The 25,123-nt window shown below is 49.6% G+C and overlaps 1 protein-coding gene across 1 annotated transcript in view; it reads right to left on the bottom strand.

Moving 5' to 3' along the window:
• Nucleotides 1–24,727, bottom strand: part of LAMA5 (laminin subunit alpha 5) — a 93,641-nt gene extending 68,914 nt beyond the window's left edge. The window contains exons 1-2 of the mRNA XM_059827370.1: nt 24,425–24,727; nt 18,154–18,306 (exon numbers count right to left, since the gene is read on the bottom strand). Of these exons, the coding sequence (XP_059683353.1) occupies nt 18,154–18,306; nt 24,425–24,727 (456 nt within the window). The remainder of the gene's footprint in view (nt 1–18,153; nt 18,307–24,424) is intronic.
• Between the last annotated feature and the right edge of the window lie 396 nt (nt 24,728–25,123).

Raw genomic sequence — 25,123 nt, 5'->3', positions numbered from 1 at the left:
CCACTGTGGCCGTATCCTGCATGCCAGCTGTCTCTGCTGGCTGTGTAGCAGACCACTGCCAAAAGCACTGGATACCCCTCAAAGGACCAACAGCAGATACACGGGAAGAGGGAAGGCGCAATCCAGAGCCAAAGCCTTTCCACGTACCCTATCCAACATTCTCTGTCTCCCGTGGCTGTGGGGCAACTGAAACCTAAAGCCTTTGGGTTTGTTGCATCTACCCTGGACACCAAAGGCACTTCCAAAATTAAATGTGCCACCTCCCCTGCTTTGGGGACAGGCAAAGAGACTTCCCCCTCCCTTACTGGATCCCTGGCTGCCACATACCAGCCACTGGGAGAAAAGCTGCTTCTGGCAAATGAAAGACGTTTCTTTTTGAGAAACAGAGTTAGCTCACTGTTTTCCAGCATTCAGTTATCTATCTCAGCAGGCAATTGGGCCTTGCCAGAACAAACAGGACATCAAATAAACAACGCATTAAGGCGTAGCACGCTGCGGACACGTGCGGTCACTCTGGTCTCGAGCCCCAGTGGCTCCCGCAGCTCAGACATCTGCAGCTGCTTTGCTTTGCTCACTGTAGAGCCCTGCTTTTCTCTGACCTGTCCCAGGGCTGCCTTGGACATACGTCACTGCAGAAAGTGGGTCTTGCTGCTGACAGACAAGCCCAGCTCAAATGCAACAGCTTCACTTAGCTGAGGACCGATGCTTTCAACACACCTCCAGGTATCCTGGTCAGAAGGGTTTCAGCACACAAAGGGAGAGGCCAAATGCAAACAACATTACTCCTGTAAGTGCTTCTGCTCAGACAGCATCGAGCCAGAAGCAGCACTAATCCACCTGCTCACATTTTTAACACCGAATTTCTGGCCGATGAGGCATGTGTGGGCCCCAGCAGCCAGGGACTAGAGGAAGATGTGCAGCCCAAAACTTCTCAAGCCCAGCGGTGTGTTTCGGGTCATGCTTCTGACCTAGTTTCAAATCCGGATGGTTTCTATTCGCGGGGAGCTGCGCCACGGCGCCCGGCTGTGCTGCCAGCAATGCACCTGTCACCCCCCTCTCCCTTTCAGCAACCTGACCCAGGGCCGCTACGCCACAAATGCGCTTGCATCCTGTCCCAGCCCTGGGGACACTGAGGCACGCGGGGCAGGAACACTGAACTGCACCAGGTCTCACTGCTGACGTGAGATGCAGACGTTAGGACATGGGAAAATAAACACCAAAGCCTTTCCAACACCAGTACCAAAGACAGCGTCCCAGTCTGCACAGCAGCCATCTCATGTTTCCTCCTTCCCGGTGGTGTGGGTACATGATAAGCGATCGGTCCCACAACTGCAGAAATCCATGCCCTTATCCACACTCCCTGCCCAGAAAATAGCATCACCAGGGGGATTTACACGAGAGAAAAGGACCGCAATTCAAGTACTAGTTATGGGTACAGCGTTAAGCATGGGATTACAAACTCAGCAGCATGTCCTGAACACCCGGTATGTCTCCTCACTAGAGAGGCATGGGACCACCAGCACCGCAGACACCAGTAGCTCACTTCCACCAGGCTCCAGGATTTGCTCTGCCGTTTGGGCAGGGACAGTGGAAGTGGCAGCCTGCATCCGCACACAGGGAGGTGCACGCTACCCTGCACTGCTGCTGATGGCCACCTGCATCTGTACTGCTCCTTTGAGCCATGGAGCAACAACGAAGGACATGAGGCTGTTATTTTGGAAGCGGCAGTAGCATTGCTGTAGCATGTCATCCTACTGTGAGATTAACAAGAAGCTTTTAATGACCTGGTGTGAATATCCCAAAACACCTTTAGAGCAGCTGCTGAAAGCAGCCATTTAACTTCTATCCTTTCCTGAACACTCACAGTTCTTCTAGAGGCAGGGACCTTGCAAGTGCCATTTAGCATTGAATACAGCACTGTGTATAACAGTGATATAAACACTGTGGGGTCAATAATAAGTGGTTGTTGGGAAGAAGTGGTATCCCTCAGCAGGATGCACGCTAACCTGAGCGGGTGTGGCTTATAAGCTGTTAGATAGCTGTACTTCACAGTCCAAGGGAGGCCACTGTACAGCTTTGCTCCCAAGGGGAGATTTATAAATATTTTCCAGGACAAACATTTGTAAATACTGTCTTTCAGCTTGTCTGAGACCAGATTCTTGATCTCCTGTTTTCAAAGAGAGTCATCATCTTCAAAGGAGGGGAGGCAAAGCCATTCATGCAAACAGGGTAGCTACAAGCAATCCACACTGTTTGGCACTCGTCTCCAAAGCTCTTGTGGTGGGTGTTTATACTAGATGGCGTGTCTACCAGGCGCAGCCAAAGCCTCCCCTGTGATGCCTCCCAGCACCGTTCCCAGGCGCAGGGTACATCGCCCTGACGGCCTCCGGAAATTGGATCTGCCTGGGGAAATGCGATCACCTCCATGCCTCTGCTGCTGAGGGACAGGGGTCACATTCTGCTAAGATCACAGCAAAGCAGACTGGCATCTGACTCCAAGCCTCACGGTTCATGAAATCAATATATGGGCCACGGTAGTAATTTCACCTCCTCTGCTCTTTGAAGAGTTCCCTCCCTTCCCCCTCTGCTGCCCATGAAAGTAGACTCTGGGTGGTCCCTTCCCAAGACTGTAAATTGGCTTGTTGAAAGCCTTAGCAAAAGAAAGGTCAGATGCCTCATAAACTGAGCAAAACCGATAATGCTATGCAACTGTTTGCACATTATTCAAAGGATATGCACATCCACATGGCTGCTTGCACCACAGCAGGCATCATACCTCATCCAGATACACCCATGTTGCACAGGTTTCCCCCAAAACAGCATGTGATGATGCAATTCTTAGCACCATGCCCCAAACCTTCAGCTCTGGCTACAGGATGGGGCAAAGGTGGTGCGAGTTGTGGAGTTGCTGCCCTTCACTATGGATGGTAAACCCCCCCACAGAAAATAAACCTGTTGGGAAGCAGAGCTCAGACTCAGCACTCTCCAACCCAAAGGGTCAACAAGCAAGTAAGATGTCCTTGCAAGGAGCAGCCATAAAACCCACAGTCTTTTCTGCAGGTTCAACCATAAGAGGGCAACACCATATACTCACATATGGACACACACCCGCACACACACAAAGTTGATCCAGAGCCTGGGGGCTACCAGGAGGTGACTGCATGCTGTGAAGCCACTGCTGAATGCTTACTGTAGGAAAGGGAAAGAAGACACAGAAGCAACTGCAATACTTCTCATCAGCAACAGTAATTTCATGAGCTGGGCAGGATACCAGCCACGTTGTCTTTGTAGACAGTGTCACATACGACCGAAAGGCACAGCAGAGTGCGTGGGGCTGCCCAGCCCCAGCTTGGCTGGAGCCACTGACTGCTTGGACAGCAGAGTCCTGTCCCAGCACCCGGAGCACACCAGGCTGCAAAAGTGCATATGCTTACTGGTCCCACAGTCTGTCCGGAATCACTGAAAGCACTTCCCAGGACTTCACAGTATCCTTATTGTGATGGAAAGAAGGACAAGGCCAAGGGGACAGAGAGCAGAGACAAGACCATACAGACACTTGACAGCAACCTTCAAGCCAGTTTTCAGCCCCTTTCCATGAGCTGACATCCACGGGAGAAACTGCAACTTTGTGCTGCATGAACATGCTGCAAATCCTACTGCCTCAGACCCTAAAAAAAATTGCCTTGCAGAAACCCCAACTGCCCAGCAATATGGAAAAACCCAACTGTCCTACCGGTACTCCTATTGCTTCTCAGTCTTGCCTGTTCCTGTAAGCCATACAGCATCACTGCAGGGCAAACATGCATTTAGAGCTTGCTCAGCCCCTCCTGCTTCCCTGCTCCCACTGCCCAGCCCTGGGAAGGAACAGAGATAAGGGGAGTGCTACAGAAAACACAAGGGCTTAAGAAAGCTGTGATTTAGTGGAGATAAAAGGTCTGGGTGTGTAAGCACACACCACTGAAAGAAAGACCACTGCTGAAAGAAGGAAGGGCATGTGTGATGGCAAGTGTCCAGGGTGGGGGCATAGCACAGGTATGTCATTTACTTGGGAGGTTTAAAACAAGTTTTTAAGCAATAGCTGCGTCGTAATTCTCACGGGGCCACAGTCTGATGAAACATGTCCAACTGGCCTTCCATGGAAGTGGCTCTCTGCAGATGGCTCGTGGATGTCAGAGTGGTCCAGCACGTGCAGAGAGGGGACCCACAGCTCAAATGAGCACCCTACTCCTCTGCCCCATGGCCTGGGGTAACCACTCAAGCATTTCAGGCAAAAAGCAGCAAAGAGGGAAGCAAAGCCACATGGGTCTTGCCTGCAGCACCCTTCCACCCTCCCTGGAAGCAGACTTGCTTCTCTGCCGGGCAGACTACAGCACCTGCCTTCACTCTGGTTTGGGTGAGCAGCGCATGCTGGAAAAGGCTGGATTTCCCTCTGCGTTTGTCAGTGCAGGAGGCCCAGATCTGCCCTTTGCTCACATTAAAGGTAACACACAACTGACTTGCCATTTCTTTGTGCAGTCCGATCACCTCCAGGGAACAGTCCCCAGCCCTTGTGCTCATGGTGTGAATTTAAGCTGCACTCTGGATTGCAAATGCGGTAGTAGAGACTGCGTGCTGGACTGGAGGAAGGAGAGCACTGGTGTAAAACAGAGGGTGTAGAGCAGCATCCTCTGACTTGGGCTGATGGTGTTATGAACCCAGCCTCGCCAAAAGCTCCCAGCACGCTGTTCTAACAGGTGCACAGACCTGCTACCAAAATTGTTTGAGATGACTTGGCTCACTGGCTGAAGAACGCTAACGACAAAGTGGTGGGGGAAAAAAAATAAGGAATTAACTGGGTAGAAAAATCACATCTCCAAACAACACGGGACTTGCTGTTACCAAGAGGCAATCCCATCTCTGTACCAAGCTCAGAGAGCTGGAGGGAGCCTGCTAGAAATGAAACTGCAACAACTGGTGCTTTGCAGAGTCCAAACCAGCTCCAGTCTCCTACCCAGTACATCTGAACCAAGCATTTCAGCTGCCAGCCCCAGGGATAACATAAGCCAGGAATAATATTTTGGTGTAGCCCTTACTCTGACCACACAATTGCCCAGGCTCCTTAATAAGGCATATTAATTTTTCACACTGTTAAGGGGAAAGCAAACAGCTTAGACATTTCTGTTCCTACATTAGGCTCTCAAGCACATTTGCTGCCTATCTTATCAGCACAGCTTTAGCAGCCTTTCTAAGCTGTTTCAAGACTTTGGCCTTCAGAAACCTGGAGAGGGGGGTGGAAAAACCCTCTATTCATACTTACCAAAGCATAGCACATTTTCAAGAGGACATTCCTACCATCCAGAGCAAACAAATATTCCCAACTGTACATTCTATGTCTTGTTTAAGTTACAGTAATACCAATCGAGGTTCACTGTGCAAGACAATTTAAACATTTTAGGAGTTCCTGGGCCAGTTTACAACTGAAATGGAAAAGCCAGACAAAAGAATACTTGTCTCTGCTTTAGAGAGCTTGCAGGATGGTTTACACCCAGAGTTTTACAAGCACAGCTACGTCAGCTAGGACCACAAGCTCGTTGGGACGGGTTCTCCAGAGTGTGCTAGGAGCTGTACAAATCTGGGACCATGACGTTCTCGGCCCGGCAGTTCTAAAAATAAAAAAATACTATAAAAGAGCTATATTAAAACCCTTTTTCGTACTGACAAAGCCTTGCTGATTTGCTACGTTTATTCATGAAGTCCTTGGGAAAATCATAGGCTGAAAAAAGAAACGAATATGCTTCCATAGGATACAAATAGGATTTTGTGCTTTAGGCACTACATGAGACTTGCAACGGCTCCTGCTCTTTTTGTGGTCAACAGTGAATTAGATGTCTGTGAAGTTCCCAGGGCTTTCTGGAGGACCTGGGGCAGCGATATAACGATCCCACCACAAAACAGCATGCACACAGATAAATGCCACCTGATCTACTATGACAAACAGATATCAAATATTCTATCTCACAGGGCACAGTGGGCAGAGCAAGCTGTTAAGAGCATCAGCCCAGGCACCAGCCCGCCACACTACCTGCTTCACCGAGGAAGAGCTGCCTCACCCTCTCTATACAGCCCATAACCCCATCACCCCAGAGCCCTGGACATCATTGCTTTGGCCATACCAAGGAGTTAAATAAAACCCAGACACTGCAATTCACTACTTTTCTTGCCACTACCATTACTGAATTTGTTACAAAAAGGCCTTCTGCAATCATGGCAGGGCTTGGGTGTCACCAAGAAGAGCGTCCAGCTACAACATACTGAATGGTGCAGGGGCAACCATCTTAACCACACAACTGAATTCTCCTAGAAAACCCAGGCCTCTCATAAGCTCAGCTCTTAATTCACCTAAAAAAACCCAAGACCGATTTTAACTTGACAAGGCACAACTTGTATGACTGTGTCACAGCAATTTCCCATCAAAGAGAGGATTTCAGACCCAGCCTGTCTGTAGCCCACCCAGGTCTTCTCTTCCCTCGTGTTTATGGGATCAAAAAAAAAATCCCAGTATCATGCATTTCACTTCCAGAACTGCAGGAAATCCACTCCAAGTTGCATGCCAGCTTCAACTCAGAGGGTTTCCTTGGGCTGTCCTTTCAGCGACAAGGAGAACAAAGCAATCTTGGCAACTGGCCATGCTACAAGCAAATATTTCCCCCATTCCCTTGAATGGAGTGGATATCCTGTCGCAAACCTGCGCACATGGGAAGGGTGAGGAGGGGAAGGAAATGGAAGAGGATGAATTAGCTAAAAATTGGCACAAAGTGAGAGGTCTCAGCTTGCCACCAAAGCCACTGAAAGGCTTTTCATTTTCAAATAGCCAAATGCCGAAGATGAATGACTCACACAAACCTCAGAGGAGACCCAACCTCTCTGGCCCTCAAGAGCAGTACACCTAAATCTTTCCTCCATTGGATTTGGGAGGGAATATGGATGCTCCAGCTCTGACACCTTATTTCTGTCTGCTTCTGACTCCAGTTCTAGGAGGTGGCAAATGCCATTTCCTTTCTGCTCTCCATTCCCTGTCTTTCTTACTTCCACCTTGTTCATTCCCAGGGCCAAGGAGTGGTTTTGGAAGGTCTCTTTCTGGACCATCATCAGGCAGCAGCTCCAGGTCCCACGTGTACAGAGAAGACCTGACTCCCACAGGAAAAGAGTCTCCCTTGCACTATGTGTTAGCTCCCTGCACCAAACCAAACTGAACCAAGCTTCCAAACATTTCAGCAACATTGCTTTTCTGTAATTCTGCATGGTTCCTGCAAGCCTTGACAACACTGGGTTTAAAGCTATAGTTGTTAGCAGATTTCAACAAAGCCAAACCCGACACGTGCAAGCAGGTTTATTCTTCTAAAAATCTGTGTTATAGCCATGCACTATGTTAACATTTGTCAGCAAGTTTCCCCACCATGACACTGCCATTCAGAGCTGGGTTAGCTGACCCAACAGCAGCGCATACCAGGGCCACAGCGGGATTAACATTCCCGATGCCATTGCTAACACCAGCAGAGATCTGCAGCTACAGCGTTTGCGCGGCAGTTCTTACCACTGTTCGGACATAAAAGGCTCACAAGAACACAGGTTTTGTACTCACAATCCCCCAAGTGCCCCCTTGTATTTACAGTCCCATTTACAGAGACTTGAAGTAAGCCTACTCCAAGGCAGAAAGCAAAGAAAGGAAAAACCAAAACCCATCCTGGAGTCCAGCCAAAATCTTTGTGCCCACTAAGTTCGGGTGGATGCAGACTTTGCAAAAGCCTGGAAAAGGATTAAGGAACAGCTTTAGCAAACAGCCAGGACAACAACAGTGAAGTCATGATGAAGCCAGTGATACAGATTTCTGTTTGCAGTCATGAGTCTGTGTTTACAGTTTGCAGCCATGTGCAAATAGCAGAAAGCCATTCTTTTCCCCTTCCCATCAGGGCTTGGCATCATATGCATTTAACTAGATCCAAGAGATGCCTACTGCAGCATGCCAACTGTTTTTTGGTCACGGGGCATGCTCCAATCCACAGTGACGGGAACTGGTAGGAACTCATAAATAGAGCTCAGCTGAGTGTGTGTGTGTGTGTGAGGGAGAGCTCTGTATCAAAGCAGACAAAGAAAGAAATGGGAAAGAGCAACAAAATGCACGTGTGAAAAATTGTGGCAACTCTCAGGGTTTGGCTGTTTGCTTGTCACTGCATGGGTTATGCAAACAAATCACTGAAAAGGCTCAGGATGCCAAGCAGGAGATGCAAAATTATTCTCAGGGAAAGCACACCAACTAGAGCAGAGTTATACGCACAGGCTTTGCCAGTAAATCTGCTCCATCAAAGATGTGGTTTTCAGCACACATAGGTACAATGGTAAAATCCATCAATGATATGCAAATCTTCTGGGATAAAGGCAACTTATTCTAAGGGAAACTGTTCTAACTTCCAGATAACCATGTACACCATGCACCACAGACAAATGTATCTCTGCAACAGGAGCTCAGCTAATTTAACCCTTCTGGCAGAGTCACAGCTCCTCAAGGTAGACGTAGTGGGAACAAGAGGTATGAAGCTTCGCACCACATCCAGGAGACTCACATGTCCCATGAACATTTTGTTATTTGACAGAGGCAAGGACAAGAGAATCAAACTACCATCCTAACACTGTCCTCCAGGACCTCTGACCGGCAAGCCCTGGCAAGTCTTGTTGCAGCAGCAATTGCTGGCCCCCGTTACCTGCTCCCCCTCTCTGCCAGAGGCTGTCACCCCTGAGCAGACCTGTCAGGAAGGAGTATGTCCCCATCCCTGCTGTTCCGGAGCCACCTGGCACCCTAGCAGTGGTACCACCATGCTGGCAGGCAGTTTGCTACACACCCTTGCTGTCATCAAGTAAGTGATATCCAGTCCACCTAGAGAACATAATGAACCACCTCAGAAGAGGACTGAGAAGGGAAGTGGATGCTGAGTCCCTAACAGCCCCACCTCTGTTCTCCCTGTCTCTGGGTGGCTGCCTTTCCAAAGCAGCATTCACGGGGCCAGGTTGGGGTGCTTGGAAAAAACAGGCACCATTGCTTCCTGTGCTGCACAAACAGGAGCTGGCACCATCCAGACCCACCTTCCATTAGCAGTGACTTCATGTTAACAAAAGCCTTTTTTATAGTCATGCTTAGCAAGTCCTTCTGCAGAGAACAAAATAACATCATTCCTCCCATCCTTGTCAGAGTCTCTGGTGACCAAGGTAGCCCCAAACCACTGTGCCATCCTCACCTTCTGCAGAGTCATCCATGTGCCACTCTCAAGGCCTTATCCTCCTCCCTGGACCTCCCAGTATGACAAATCCCTGTTGCAATTCCTCCTCTCTAACCATGCCCTCACCACGCCTTCAGAATCAAAAACTCCATTACCAGGTCTGTGTGAATAGGCCACATTTCCCTAATTAGCTGCCACTGATCTTGAGTCTACTCATAAGCCATTTAGAAAGACTCTTCCGTCCCATGACACTAGGCATACACCTCTCACCTTGTGTCTTCTTACTGGTCTCCCTTTATTTTCTATCAAACAGCAAACAATGCACTATGTATTGCACTGCTTGGCATCACACACAGGAAGGGATGTCTAGAATTTGAAGAGCACTGAATCCAGAAAACAGGAAACGGCTGAGGATCAAGGCTGGGCACAGCCCGGAGGCCCATGTTTATGACTATAATAAAAGGATAAGGCAGAGATGAAAGCAGGGCTGAGCCAGGCTTGGTAAAGCATCAAAAGAAAGGTGCAGGGGGCTAGAAGAGGCTTGAAAGAGCAGAGAAGCTGACTAGGCAGATGATCAGAAATGTATTTAGCATCCTCCCTGCCAGCCCAGTGGATCTGAGCCAGGACATAGCTGTGCAGGAGCTGCGGAGGGCAAGGACAGCTCCCGGAAACCTGCCCTGGGAAGCAGGAACAATCCACTTGAGGGGCTTCTAGTCGTCATCAGGACAAGCGTCAAGAACTGAACTGACTGTGCAATGCCACAGGATGAGTGTGACTCCCAGCCCACACCTGGGTCACACAAAGAGCAGGATGGGCAGCACTCCAGGCTCACAGCCCTCAGCTTTAGGAGCATGCGCTCGGGTTTGTGTTTGGGGCATGAGTTCATGGACAGCCAAGCACCTCCCACAGTGATGAGGGATGCTGTCACTATGCTGGAGGAAGATGACAGACAGAAGAGAAGGGCTACACGGGGCCAAGCCAAGAGCTCTCTTGGGGGCTCGACTCAAGAAATCATTCTCTTCAGCAAATGACTTTGTGCTTGTTGGTCTGGTGCTGGGCAGGCTCCAGCTTGGTACCAGGCTGTACACACAGAATGGACATCGATGCAGTATTGCCATTTTGGAGATGGGACAAGCCGAAGTGCAGCAGACACTAACCCGCCTACTCAGATGCCAGCATGCTCTGTCAGAGCTGTGAACCTCTCTGGTTCCACAGGGTACAGCGACCTTCACAAGATGCTCCTTGTAACATCTGTCTGAAGTAGGAAAACACAACTCTCCTGTGAACAGAGGCCTGACCTAGACGGTTCTGGTCTGTTTTAACTTGCCTGCTACAACCACAAACAGGCCGGACGAAGCTGACCCCTGGAGCACGCGTATCTGCACACATTCACACCCGATTCAAGGCACGCTCTTGTTTACCAGTCCAGCCAAGCAGACACTTTCCAGGAGAACAGCAAGAAATTACAAGGCTTGCCTTCCAGCTATTCATTACAAACTAAAGCCTCCCATACACCAGCTCACAGCTCGCCTGACCTCTCTCCAGCTCGTGCTCGCCCCGAGGCTTTCTCCTAGTCTTTGAAGAATCCCAGGGAGTTGAGCAGGAGCACGCAGCCTGGCAAGGAGGGGGAGCTCCATGGCAGGAAACCTCACCATCAGCCTCCTCGTTTCTCATTGCGCCAAAATTAAAAATAGGCAACAATAACTAGGGAGAAATTACAGTGGAAATCTTGCACGCGCTTTTTAGAAACAGGGTAATTATCCTTTCATCAGTTGTTACCTGGAGCTGTTCGGCGGGGGGAGGCTGAGGCTTATTTTAACACCTGAATTCTCCGGAGCTGGTTCAGGTCTAGGCAGAGCAAGCGCAGCCTCTGGGAAGATTAAGCCATTGAAGCACAAGGGTCATTTGTACAAGATGCAAAGGACGGGCAGAAACACCCTCCTTGGAGGCCACAAAAGGTGCCACAATGCTGAGTGATCTGCCCAGAGCTTCCTGCTCCCCTGAGAGCCTTCTCTTCTGTGCTCACAGCCTAGCAGGCGTGCAGCATGGAGGTCTTTCGGGAATCAGATATTACAAGTGAAATGCCATCTACTCATTGCAGCCCTAGAAACTGACTCTAAGCAGTACTGGTTCATGTCATCCATGATTTACCTAAAGTGGTATTCTGCACATCTTTTCCCTTACAGCAGCCACCACCAGCACTAACCAAGAGGAAAGAAATCTCAGCCTTAGCCGTTCTGGATCCCAGAGAGTGGAACTTGGCATCCAACTTGGCAAGGCTGTTTGAAAGGGAGAGGATGGGTCTGCTCTTGCTGCCAGAGGAGACAGATCCCTGCTTGATTAACAAGCGGGCACTCCCTTCCCGCTCACCTGAGCAGCTCCCACACAGCTGCTGGAGCCAGGAATCCGGTGGGAGCTGGCAGATATCACAGAGAGGTCGAGAAGGGCCAAGCAAAGGCAAAAATCTCCCCTTATCAGCACAAAAAAAAAAGAAAAAAAACCAGCTGCTGGTCCGGGTCAGGGGAACTGCAACTTTGAAGAAAACAGAACAGCCTTCACAAGCTAAGATATTTCAAACAATAAAGGGGAATATATATTGGGAGAGAAGAGAAGATCCATACACCTGGGCTCAGCGCCAGCTCCCAGTGCTGTGCTCTCTCTCACAGTCACACCTTTTCTGCTTTTCCCAGAAAAGCATTACAAATACGCACCCCACTTCCACTCGACAGTCATGTTAAAATACAGCAGCACTGAACAGGCTCTATAGTTAAAGGGAAGCCACAGGCCATTTTAGATCGGGGAACTAGGATTCTGAAGCCTATGAACAAGCAAATCAAGATCTTGATCTACTTTTGGAGGATTTTATGGCAATTGCAGAGGACTCTACACAGAAGAGGCTGTAGTCTCAGCTGTTGAAAGCAAAAAGGATTTCTGCTCAGCCTGCTTAACATGCTTTCTTTTAAATACTGCTTTTGCTCCAAGAGCCAGAGAACAATTTGGAGAAAGAATGTCTTTGTTAGAGATTTTACGCCCCAGCCCTTTACTTAAGGTGCAAAAGCTCACAATAAACGTCACTAAGCCTTCCTACCCCTTTCCCACAGTGGTGCCCCAGTACAGTGAAGAACAAGTAGTCCTTACAGTAAGAGAAATTAAAGTAAAAACTATGTACAAAAAAACTTACATCTGCACCCATTCTTGCAGTGCTCTGTGAAAAACACATGCCAGGCAGATAAGGCAGCCTGTGGCCCCAAGAGAAATGAAAGCTGTGCATTTTCCAGTGACGCGTGCTGGGGAACAGGATGCAGAAGACATCCCCAAGGGGAAGGAAAGGAAGAGACTGGTTTCAAGTCTCCCCCTGTGTATAGCAAGAATGAACAGGATGTCTCGGGGGTAAACGTAGGCAGCAGCTACGTCCCTCGGAGGCAGGTAAGAGCTCTCGCAACAATTGAAATGAAGGTGCAAAAGGAAGAAGGTGAAAGAAGGGAAAGGTTTTCAGCTGAAAATTCTTCTTGGATGACCATCACCTATATTCCATCCCAGGCTTAGGGAAAGCAACCACTAGGAGAACAGCTCCATTCAAGATTAACTTATGAAATCCCAAGAGAAAGCTTGTGGTTTTCTCATCAAGAAGGATTTTTTAAGTTAATTAATCCAGGGAATAAACATCAGATTCATCTGTGTGCTGAAGGCTTTTGCTGGGGACAGGGAGGTAAGCCTCAGCCCATCGCAAGGGTTTCCTTCCAGCTGCCTTTCAAAGAGGGCTCCTGGAGATCTCCACCAGGAGCTTCCATTACTATTTCAATTAACTGAAAATAAATGGGAGGCTAGAAACTGAGGTGAAAGAAGATTTCAGAGCACTGTAACACACAGGATACTATGCTCTGGTTCAGTGGTGTTCTTTTAGCATTAGGCCAGGTGGCATTTTCACCTACGGAACCCAGCCCAGATCTACCAAGGATGAGTAGGAATTTAATATTCATTAACAAGAGATCAGTTCACACAAAGAGGATTGACTTGTTCATGCAAGTCAGGCATTCAGCCACATACCCAGAATTTGCAAGCGCCCTGCACGTCTAACTGTTGTGCAAAGCTGGTCCCGAGGGGCCATGTTTGCCGTGCGAGAGGGAAAGGAAGTAGGTTTATGCCCTGGAAATCCACCGCAGGAAAAACACCCACCTCCTTCTGAAAGAAGTTTCACACTGAAAGAATAGCAGCCTGTTGGCCAAGGGCTGAAGCATCCAGTGTGTAGTATGCCAATGAACACCCTTACTTTGGTGCTAGAAGAGCCTAGTGAGCCTAAGTTAATCAGCCCAAAAGAGGTCAGAAAAAAATGGTAACTTTGGCAGATCCCACTGTAATTACCAGAAAACTCAAGAGGTACTCAAGGCACCCGGTAAGCTATCAATCTACTCCCTTGCCTAGACACATCTTACAGTGACTACAAAATACACCTTCAGACTGACCAGGGAGCTCAGCTCACAATCCTTTTCATTTCCTTTCTATCTTTGTGAGTTACCAATGAATGCAACTTTTTTTTTTTTTAAAACCCTAAAGGGAGCTGCATTTTAAGCAGCAACAGCCTGGTACTGTCCAAAGGAGGAGGTGCCTTTTCTCTCCTCGGTGGCAGAGGTGAATGGATGTAGATGTTTCTTGCTGGTGACCGATGTGTAGGGGAGACTGCACACCCTCTGTGCGGCACTGCCGAATTAAATACCTTTGGGGTGTAAATCAAAACTCCCTGCAAAGCTTCAGTCTAAAATTCTGCTGTTCTCTAGTGTCATCAGGGCCAGCAGACTCTGGGGATGGTGGGGGGGAGATGGGGGATGCTATCCAGCCACCTTCTCACCACAGTAATTAACCTCAAGCAAGCACTGGCACGAAGCTCCTGCTCTTGCATGACTGCAAGCATTCCTCTCCACAGAGTTTATCATAAAGCACCAACTATCCATAAACATCTCTGGGAAGGGCTGGCCTGTGTTCACCTTCATGCAAGGAAGATGTCAGGCCCTGGCAGGAAGCCAACCATTCATGTTTCTTTAAACCTCCTGATTTTTGTCAGCTCTGACTCAAACGACCTTCTTGAAAAAAATAAAAAGAATCTTCCATCACACCCTTTCCTCCCCTCCACCCACTGTGGCACTTAATCACAGCTGGATCACAGGGGACAATTCCCATGGGGGCAATGAGTCATGGTCTCCTATCCCTCTGCTCCCTGCACAGCCCCTTTGCAGCAGAGGCACTTTCCCGTTTCCAGCTGGTCTGAAGGCTCCGGGCTGGAGAGGAGAGAGCTTGGAGCTAAGCCGCAGTGGGGCAGGCTTAGGAGCCTCTGTCACAACATGGGCCTTTGCCCTCCAAGCCAGGCAGAACAGGACGGGCAGTTTCAGGGACAAGTCCAGATTGTCCAGCAATGCCACAACACACAACAGCATCCTCCCAGAGCATGGCACCCTCCAATTCTTCCACGCTGGAGAGCTGAACCGTGCTTCGTCATGGTGCCGCAATGTTGTATTCTGCAGCAAACCCATGCAGTGGCCCAGCCATTCACCCTAAATATACTAAAGCTTTAAGCACAAGGTCAAGATTAAAAGCAAGAAAGAAAAAAACATTCCCTCATCATACTCCCTGCCCCAGCAGCTTCTAAAATCCATTTAACTTCCCTCCTTGAAGACGTTTGCCATATTTCTGGCTCCCAAACATGTGTCTGACATGGGAACCCTCAGCAACTTTTCCTCCCCTCCCAGCTTTTTCCCCCCACCAATTCTGTAAAGAAAAAACATCCATCCCCAAGGAGGCAGGAACACACACGGCACCAGCGGGAGCAATTCAGATCCAAACCCCCCAGCAGATAAACAGACACAATCTCTTCCCATGCTGTGGTGGGAGCTCTGATCCGCCTTGCCAATGAAGTCATTAAGATTAGGCCACTGCTGACACTAAGATGACATGATGCAAGTGTTTAATATACTCACGCCAGCTGGGTGGCCAGCCTGAGCCATTTTTTAACTTATTTGCTGGCTGTGAATGATATTCCTGCCTCTGTCCTTCCCATAGGATTTTAACATCCCCGTGAGGAGAGCAAGCTCCCAGCCAGCAAAAGTAAAGACCAACAGGCTGCTTAATTAACTGCCCCTATCCCAGTTGCCAGAGCCTTGCCAAATGCAGGAGAAACCTGATTCCAGCAGGTAATTAAGCACTTATGGCTTGAGAGGGACAAAGGCAGCAGGGAAGCACAGCAGTGAAGGGAGGGGGCTGACACCATCACCTCCTGTGCCAGCCCCTGTGGTGCCCCGCCAAAGCACCATGCCATCAGCACCTGCACTCCAGGCACTCATGATCCCCCAAAGCGACAAAAGCTTTTAGTGGCTGTCAGTCCTTTAAATTAAATGTTAATTGGTCCAAGAGCTCCCTAGAGGGTTACATGGAGCAAGGAGAGGCCTTGTTTGCCAGCCAAAAAAAGCCCTGCTTTCAGACATGCCTTTGAGGGTGTTACCTGCGCTGTTTCACAGGTATCCAAGGAATTTGCAAAGCCTGGCTGCCAGGTACACTGCCCTGATCCTGCACTCGCCCTGCAGATCCCACTGGGTCCCAAGAATTCCTCTTTTTATCTTCAATCCTTTCAACTAGCCTCAACTTCAAAAGGAGGAAATTAGCGATTCTGTAACATTTCATCTTGTTTCTATTGCCCGACCTACCAAAACAAAGGAGGGAAAAGCAAAGAACTGACTCTCACCAGGAGCATAAACAGGTTATTATAGCAATTACATACAATAAGGGCATGTATAAAGAGGAAGCCACTAAAAATGGGGTGAAGCTTTACGTTTGTGCTCCTGTTGAGACCAGCTGGGCAACTGCTTACTTTGCAAAGGTGGCAGGGAAGCAGAGGATCTGTGAGCCCAGAGAAACTCCCCACTAGGTGAAGCAACTGCAACCAGCACCACACATGCAAGTTCTGCTGCAAACCTGGCAGAAACGGTGGCGCAATCCCACCTCCCAGGGTAATGAGAGCAAATACAGAGGCTTGGGAGAGAAGGGCAGGAGAGAGAAAGTAAACTTACACCAGCTCAGTTTTAGCAGTACTGCAGCCCCCCCCCCCCCCCCCCCCCCCAATTATTCCAGGCTCTGCCTCCCAGCACTGCAGCTCTGAAGGCTGCAAATCCCCAGGTGAGCCAAATGCAGCAGCTTGCAAGCGCACAGCATGGCTGCCTTAGCTCTGGCCTGAAGCCAGAAAGTTGCCACAGACAATGACAAAGAGGAGGAGAAACTCTCAAGGAAAGTTGGTCTTTGAAAAACCCTTTCCAGAGAAGCGGCGAGTGATTAGAAAGCTGTGCTGCAGGCTGGCCCTTGGTCCAAGGAGGGAGTGCAAGCGATCCACCCACCCAGCACACCCCTGCCAGCTGGGAAGTTCCTAAGAGACACAGCAGATGCCACCTACATTGGCTAACGGGATCAGCACACTGTGTGCGGCCTGGGGAGGCTTTGCCCACACAGCTATTATGCGATGCATCATGTGCCCCCGGTGTTAGGAGATATTTTGCTGGCGCTGTGTATAGCACAGCTTTAGATAGCTGGCACTCATGGGAGAGAACAAATTTGTGGAGGGTGTTTGAGAGGCTCCAAGCAAGTGCTACAGCAGGGCAGGGAGCGGATCAGAGACAATCCTGGGGACTGAAGTGTGTGTTTGAGGCATCTGATAGAAGGGTATCATCACCAATACATCCCAGGTATCTACACCTATAAATTTGGACTCAGACGCCTTACAAACAGCAGTGACAAATGAGCCTTTACTCCACCACAGGGGGTGAAAAAGCCACGTGCAAGGTCAGTGCAAAGCTTCAGTGCCCAGCAAGGCTTGAAATCACTGCAATCAGTGCAAACTCCCAAATAAAGGGGCAGTGCACTCAGCCCCTGAAAGGCTGCCTGAGCAATCACAGAAGCCACATCTCCTATGCAAGAGGTGAGCTGTCCACAGCTGCACAACTGCCCAGTCCCACAGACCTTCCAGCCAAAGAGGACCCAAACTTGGCCTTTGGTGCTGCAAGGCTGGTAGCAGAGCTCAGGGAAGTGCAGCAGGGGAGTGCCCTACCTATTCATGGGGGCACTTCAGTAGTTAACTGCTGAACTGCCATAGACTACAGAGCAAATGCTCTGAATTCTGAATTACAGGGGCTAACTGCTGCCAGCAGACAAGGCTGCATGGCACTGCAGAGGAAGGGGTGTCTCACGCACCCCCTGTCCCAGGCTGAGGACTGAGGAGTTCCCCCATTCAACAGCCAGAGTGATGGCCCCATACCAGAAAGCAGACCCACATCCTGCAGCCCTTCATGGTTTTTATATATATATATATATATACATATATATATAAAAATAAATAAATGCGCTGGCAGCCATGCTATTAAAATGTTAATTCCCTTTGACTTGCCAGCATTAGAGACCAAACATCCATTGTAATTCTTTGCCTTTGTAGGAAGATCTTCAGCACAGACTTGCTGTTTTTAAAGAGTTTTAAACACACCACTTAAATTTTTACAGCACAGCCTTAAATTCCTCAGGGCTGTATTTTTGTTTTCTGGGGTGAAGCCTGGCTAACCATCCCCCTTCTGGAGCCAGGTACCCTCTCTCTAGGGGAATGGTGCCTCCATAGTGTGGTAGGTTTCTGTGAGTGACTCAACTTTCAGGGAGAACCTAAACAGCAATAGCAAATAGCACAGACTGCAGTTAATACTACAAACAGACAGACAAGAGATTTTCCCTTCCTTATTTTAACCAGAGCCTCCTGCCCTGTCATTAAATGAGCAGGTTTTGTCCCACCCTTCCAGCAAGGACCACTGAAGGATTTTTAGAAGCAGAGGGGCAGGTCCTTCCTAGTATGGTCTACCACATAACCAAAAAGGACTTGGGTTACCTGTCCAAGGTCCAAAGTGACGTTGACCTGGTTGAACTCCAGCCCCCGGGAAAGAGGGGGGCTTTGCCACCAGCGCTCTGTCCCATCGATGGCATTTGTTATGGGGTGGGCCTTGTTGCTGTTAGCAGAGGAACAGATGTCACAGTACTGGCCCTGTTGAAAAGTACAAAAATAACATTTAACTGTAGCCAGAAAAACGTGGCACAAAGCAGACAGGTAACACAGCAATTCAGAAAATATAGGATGTAAGCCTGCTAATGCAAATCAATATGTAAACTTTTTGTTTGCACTGATTGAGAGCACGGGTGGAAAAAGGAACAAGAAAAAGCTCAAAAACCCCACAACAGCAACCCAGTGTAGAATTTGGGCTGCTCTAAGAAGCATCCCTTCTGTATTTCACAATGCACTGAGCATTGGCAAAGGGACACAGACACAAAGAACTGATTGCCAGACACAGAAGAGTAGGCAGAGGGAGAAGCTGCACTGCAATGGACAGCAGTAGCTCAAGCTCCAGGGCCACCAGCTCCTCTGCTGAGGCTGCCACTCACACCCCTGCTGACACCCAGAGATCCTGACCCGGACCATTCAGTCACTCCTATGGACTCAGACTGGCAGTTCTTCTGCTCAACTCCCTGCAATCTGTTTCTTGTCAACCTATTCACTTCACAAGTACAGTCCTTTCAGTTACATTTTCAAGCTTAATAGTCTAGCAGCCAAGTTCCTTTTGCTGGTGATGCTGCAATGCAAGGGCAGAAAGGGACAGCCCCTGTTGTCAGCTGCCAAGGACCTAGCTGCAATCACTTTTCTGCCTTGCTTTTATGGTGCGGGTGGCTTTGTCAGCTCCATGGACACGCTGCCAGAGAAAACAGCTCTGCAACTTTAACAGCACCTCCTGAGCAGGATCAGACAAAGACCTGAGTTGTTAGGGGCAATTCTTTCTTTCCCATTAAATGCACAAATGAATCTGACCCACTCTTAAGGAAACCTGCAAATAGCCCTGAAAATTGGCAAGTTATTTGTTTTGTGGAGCCACTGTTCTGTCACTTAAACTGCTGCTACAAACAGCCTAGAAGGGAACTCTGTTACAGGCAGTTTTCCTTTTAAAGGCGCAGTTATCCCCAGGCAAGCAAGCTGCCCTTGCCTGTCCCGGCTGCAGCCAGCTTTAATATTATACCAGGTACATGAACTCAAGACAAGCAATCTGCTTCCTGTGTATTCCATCTGCATCCCTACAAGGGCTAAGGCAAGACAGAGCCACCGCAGAACGTGTGATTTTCCAGATGCCCCAAACTCTGGCAAAATCTCAGTGCAAAGGAAACACAGATTTCACAGCATTCTTCCCCAGAGCCATGTGCTATGTTACTTGCAGGCAATTATGGAACGCAAATTGTCCTGAACAAGAACACGGTTTAATTAACTCCTCTAGAGATATGAAAATAGTGGACAGGCAAGCACAAGGCCAAAGAAAAGGGCAGCTGAAACCATCCAGGTAACCCTGATGCCCATTCAGGGAGCTCCTGCTGTACAGAGAGGTCAGGACAAGGCTCGTTTGAACATGCACCGAGACAGGAGGGAGAGCAGACCAGATAAAACTGACCCAACTCTTCAGCTCAGACCTTTAATGGGAACCGGTGCAACAGGTTGTGTGGAAATTTCTGCTGCACAATACACAACACTGAGGTGGGGGGAGAAGTGAGGCAAGGTTACAAAATGGGGATAAATAACAAAAAAAAAAGTGTTTTCATACTTTAAATTCTTGACACAGATGTGAAAACCATTTTGAACTCAAAGTTCACATTGATGGGCAACAGTCAATTCAAGTTTAGTAAGAGGGGACTAAAAATTAGGATCAGCTGCACCACATTTGTAATGCTGCTGTTATCCCTCCCCACTGCTGTGCAGCCTGCATGCGTTAGCTGCCACAAGGCTGGTAACATGTCAACAGCTGAACAAAGTTTGCTGTTGAAAGTGCAATTAGCCCCTCTGATGCACCAGTTGCTCATTAGTTGTTTCATTAGAGCCAGACCTAAACCTGATGAGAATCATTTCCAGCTTTTCCTATTTTAGAACAACTCAGGCTCCCGCACAGTGCATCAGGTCTCTACAGGGAAGAGAGAAGTTCTGACATCATCAGAGGATTTTAATTAAAAAGCAATTGTGAGCCACAGGCTTAGTGGAGACAGCAGGTTGCCAGAGCAGGAGAGGCGTGGACATGACCGAGGTACACTAAAGAAAGAACTTCAGCAATGCAAGACCTTGCAAGGCAGCTTAGAGAACATAAAACTGCCACTATCAGAGCAAACTGCAAAGGGAGAGAGATAAGGAGGAGGTTTGAATGGAGGGCAGCTTCCACAGACCTGCAAGGCCTGATCCTGTTCCCCGCTCACATCAATGAGAACTTTGAAGTTTCCCCTGAGCATAAAGACTAGCCTGGCACCCCGCTGGCATGGCTTGCCTCCGGGAGAGCAGATGGCTTTGTCCCATTTTATCTGGCCCTGCCATGACCCAACCTCAGCTCTCCTCACCTAATTTATCGGAAAACCACAGGGAGCGTGACCGAGCCTGGGCCACTGGGGATGAGGTAAGAAGGGCAGGAAACACGGGGGCAAAAAGTAGTATTTCAGACAAGGAAAGTGCATGCTTGCAAGCTGTTACCAGGGCTGTCCTTGCAGATCAAGTAACTGCTCACACAGAGTTAAGCAGGTGCTATCTCACCAGATGTCTTTTCTGTGGGCAACAGCAACTTGTTCTAAAAACTATGTGTCTTCAGCTGCAGTTAAACCACTGAACTCAAATGCTATCATATATGCAAACACAGAAGAGACACATACAGAGAGATACAACACCAACTGTCATACAAACAGCAGAGAGCCCTGGGCTGAGCCAGCTCCCCACTGCCATGCAGCGCTACGCACGAGACGCCACGGGATAAAGAAGCATCATGCCAGACGGTCACTGATGACTGCAGGATATCCAAAGAGAATGCCACTTAACTCAGAGACATTCAGGTATGAAACAGCTTCAGATCTCATCTGTTACCAACACCTGGAAGAGTGAGAGGACAAGACCTCCAGTAAGCACCAACACTGCCCAAGCAAGCATAGCTCAGTGCCCCAATTCAACGTGCAAACAAAGCAAAAGCAGCACTGATTTGAAATCAGTGAGGTTTGTTGCACATTTTTAAATTCTAAGGTCTATAATTGCTTCAATTAATGCTAGTAACTTCCCTTATTGTTATACAGCTAATCTCCTGAAGTAATCATCTACAACCCTGCCTCACTCCAAGAGCAGTGCACAATCCCTGCCGGCTTTGGCAGGTCTGTGGAACAGCCCCCAGGCAGCTGGGTGGTATGGGGAATATAAGCACACAGCTATGCCTTTGCAGATCCATCTCTGTCTTGGAAGGCAGATAGCTACAAGCATCTTCAGTAAAGCTTGATCAGAAAAATAAACCTGTAATCTCTCTTTTGCCTCATCTTCAAGACATTATCATTAAGGTAGGATTGCCCATGCTGATTAGTGGGTGGGACAAGGGAAGCAAACCTCCATGGCAAGTCCCTTTCAGCACACCTCAGCATCACATCCTTGCAGACTGAAAAGCCCCCCACAGTTAGAAATGCTCTCTTCTGCCAAAGAGCCCTGAATAAAGCAAAGGAAACTCCTTGAAAAGGTTTAGAGCCTTCCCACAAGCTGTGCCAAAAACACTGCAAGGGTCTTTAGGGCAGCATTATTTCAGAAAGCTTAATGATTATTGACATTTTAAGACTATCATGTTTTACAGTCCATGAACTCCCTTTCTGAAGTCTTCTACAATGTCAGATGAAAACAAACAGAAAACAGAGAAATTACTGAACTCATTGACTAGATGATTGTATTAATGTTTACACTAGGTCTTTAGTCAAACAAATGTCCCTTCACCACCACAGCATGTGGAAATCTCTTGGAGGGTCCCAAGAGGCATTCTTCCAGAATTCCTGACCAAAACCCCCTTTACACCACAGCCACACTGAGCAGGTGAACGGAGAAGGGAAGGAACTCCATCCAGCGGGACACGTGGGCAGCGAGGACATGCATGTAGAGTTCATTATTGTCATTTCAGTCTGCTCCAATTGAACACTTCCCTCCCACCTCCCTCATTGCTTTAGTCACCGGGTGGTGCCGAAATTCCTAAAGGGGATGAATTGGGAACTCTGACCTCTGCTCTGATGCCTCCTGTTTTCTCACCTCCCTTGCAGGTGCTGCCTGTGGTCATGGGAAGGAGCCACTATAAAAGGATTTTTCTAAAGCTTTCAGACTGACCAAAGACCACTGGCCTGGGAAGTGGCACTCAAATCAAAGCGACCCTGTGCCAGAGCTGCAGAGGAGATGGGAGGGGGTCACTGCAGAAATCCGTGGCTGAGGAATCCTGTCCAGCAGTGGGGGAAAGCCAGGAGGATGTGCATGCTCTGCGGTGCTAGGAAAGGGCTGCACTTGAAGGATGAGTTACAACTGCCCCCAAAGCTGGTACAGCCTGACGAAGGGTTTATTTTAGTCACCAGCATCCTTAGTGCAGCGTGTCATGCTGAACTAGCAGTGTGGCCAGAGCACAGGTGGACAGATGTAGAGCGATAAATGCATACCCACATTTGCCAGCTTTTTCCAAGTGGTCTTATCCTCCCAGTTTTGCTTGGCAGATCATTCACATTTGTTTGCAAGTGCACATAGTAGCAGCTACTTCTTTACCTTTCCTTACTACCTTTGCCTCACTGTAGGCACAATTACTACATCTGGGTCCCTATAAGTCTCCTGCTACTAATACTTAAAGCAAAGCTTCTTCAGGTTACATTATTTTACAGTGCAGCAAAGTGAAACAGATCTCTTTAAAAGGTGGCAAAACTCAGAGGAAGATATGTCAGCTTTTTGCCATCCAATAACATCTTCAACAATTTCTACTACAAACAGGGCAAAATTCCATGTCATAACCACACAATAGCCAGAAAATTCCTAGTACAGCACTAACTCGGGAGAATGTGGCCAGAATGAGAAAAATGTTTCAGAGATCATCTTATAACAAAGCCACCCCTACCAAAAGGCCAAGGCTCGATCCAAGAAACTGACAGTTTTCCCTCGCTCTTCCTTACTGTTAGGTACAACACGGACAACCCTATTACTCCATCACAACAGGTGACCTGGCACTGTGAACCTCATAAGCAACAAGCAGAAAATGCTGGCGAGCAGCAGCTGGCAGCTCTGTGGCAGGCTTCGGGCTCCAGAGCAGCTTCAGGGCTGCTTTTCCCAGCTTGGGCTGCTCTGAGGGGGGCAGTGGGTCTGGAGTTCCTGCAACTAGAACTAGTGTTTTACAAGCCCGTTTACAACTGTTCTTTCCTCTTTTCAAGAGCACCATAGCTGTTAAACTGGACAGCAGTTTTTACCGTCTACATTCCTGGCTGCAAGCTCCCTCTGGTCTGCTTAAAATGAGACCCCTGAGATAAGTCAGCTGACATTCGCTTGTAAAATTCACCCTCTTAACTTTCTCCTCTGCTCATCTGAATGCCCCACTGAACACACAGGGAATGGCTGATTTAAGACCCATAAAGGTAAATATTATCACATTTATGGTAATGATTCCCTGACTGGAAGAGCTATTTAGGAGCTGGTTTGCCCAGGGTTTTGTAAACATAAAGAACCAACAACTTTAAAAATAATGCCATGGGAACTCAGCAAGCCGCATTTCACGTGTGCAACTTCTGGCAAGGCTGGGAGAGAAAGAGCACGTGCGTCTCATCATCCCGCTGCTCCGGGGGGCTTCAGATGGGCTCCCGGCTCCGGTGCACAGGCCTGGGCAGGGGAGGATACCCTGGGGACCAGCCCTGCCTGCCCTATGCCCCCACCCAGAGCACCCCACCACTAACCTACCAGCCAGTTGGTGGTTACCAGCTCTGCATAAGGTCTGGCTGTGGTGGCCAGGCAAGTGGGGATGTGTGGGAAAACAGTGGTAGTGGGGGCCGTGGGGCCCTGAACACCGCTTGCTCGCCCAGCTCTGAGCTGCCCCACTCTTCGCTGCAGCCTCTGCCCTTCCCAGCCCTCCCAGTCCCCGGCGAGATCGAGCTCTGCCTCTTCTCGCACGGACGGCGAGAGGTGGGGACGAGGGAGCGATGGCCCGGGGAGCACAAAGAGGGGCTCGGACCCTTCTGTACCACCCCCCCCGGCCAGGAGGCGGCTTTGCCGCCCCAGCGAGGCTCCGCAAGCCGCCCGCGTGCGGGTGCGTGTGTGCCCCCCCGCCAGCCGTTACCTGGATGGTCTGGTTGGGGTCCCCCCCCGCCACCGGCCCCCCGACCAGCTTGCAGTAGAGGTCCTCCACGGCGCGGCGGCTGCCGGCGCCCGCCGCCTCCTCACCGCAGGTGGCGGTGGCGGAGATGCGGGTGCCCTCGGCCAGGTTGAAGTAGGGCGGGTGGAGGCTGTGCCCGTTCACATCGCTGGGGAAGGAGGCGGGCGGCCGGGCGGCAGCGGGCAGCAGTATGGGCAGCAGTATGGGCAGCAGCACCGGCACCAGCAGCCCCATCCACGCACCGCCCCGCTCCGCCGCCCTCGCCATCTTCACCGAGGCTGCCGACCGGCGGGGGCGGGCAGCAACACCGGCCTCCCCCGTCCCGCCGCCTCGGCACTGCGCGCCGCGCCGCCGCGGACGCGCTACTTCTGTCCCGGCGGCGGGGAGGGGCCGCCCGCCCCATGCGCGGCCCCGCCGCCCTTAACCCTTTCGCTCAGGGCCGCCGCCGGGGTCCTCTGCCCCCCCGCCCCAGCCGGCCTCGCCCTGGGAACCCCCCCAGCCCCGCGGGCAGCCGCAGCCTTGTGGGAGGAGAGGCCAAATGGGGTGAAGCGATTCCCCCCCCCCCCCAATAAAAGGGGGATAGGATCCTCAGGGAAACAATGTGCCTATTGTATCTGCGGGGCTGCGCTGCCTTGGTCGCGCTCGCTGGTATTTTAGTACGTT

This window comes from Gavia stellata, chromosome 20 (assembly GCF_030936135.1).
Source record: "Gavia stellata isolate bGavSte3 chromosome 20, bGavSte3.hap2, whole genome shotgun sequence".
In the NCBI taxonomy this organism is placed as follows: Eukaryota; Metazoa; Chordata; class Aves; order Gaviiformes; family Gaviidae; genus Gavia; species Gavia stellata.
The sequence above is the reverse complement of the archived record's forward strand: the minus strand, read 5'-3'. Positions and strand labels throughout refer to the sequence as shown.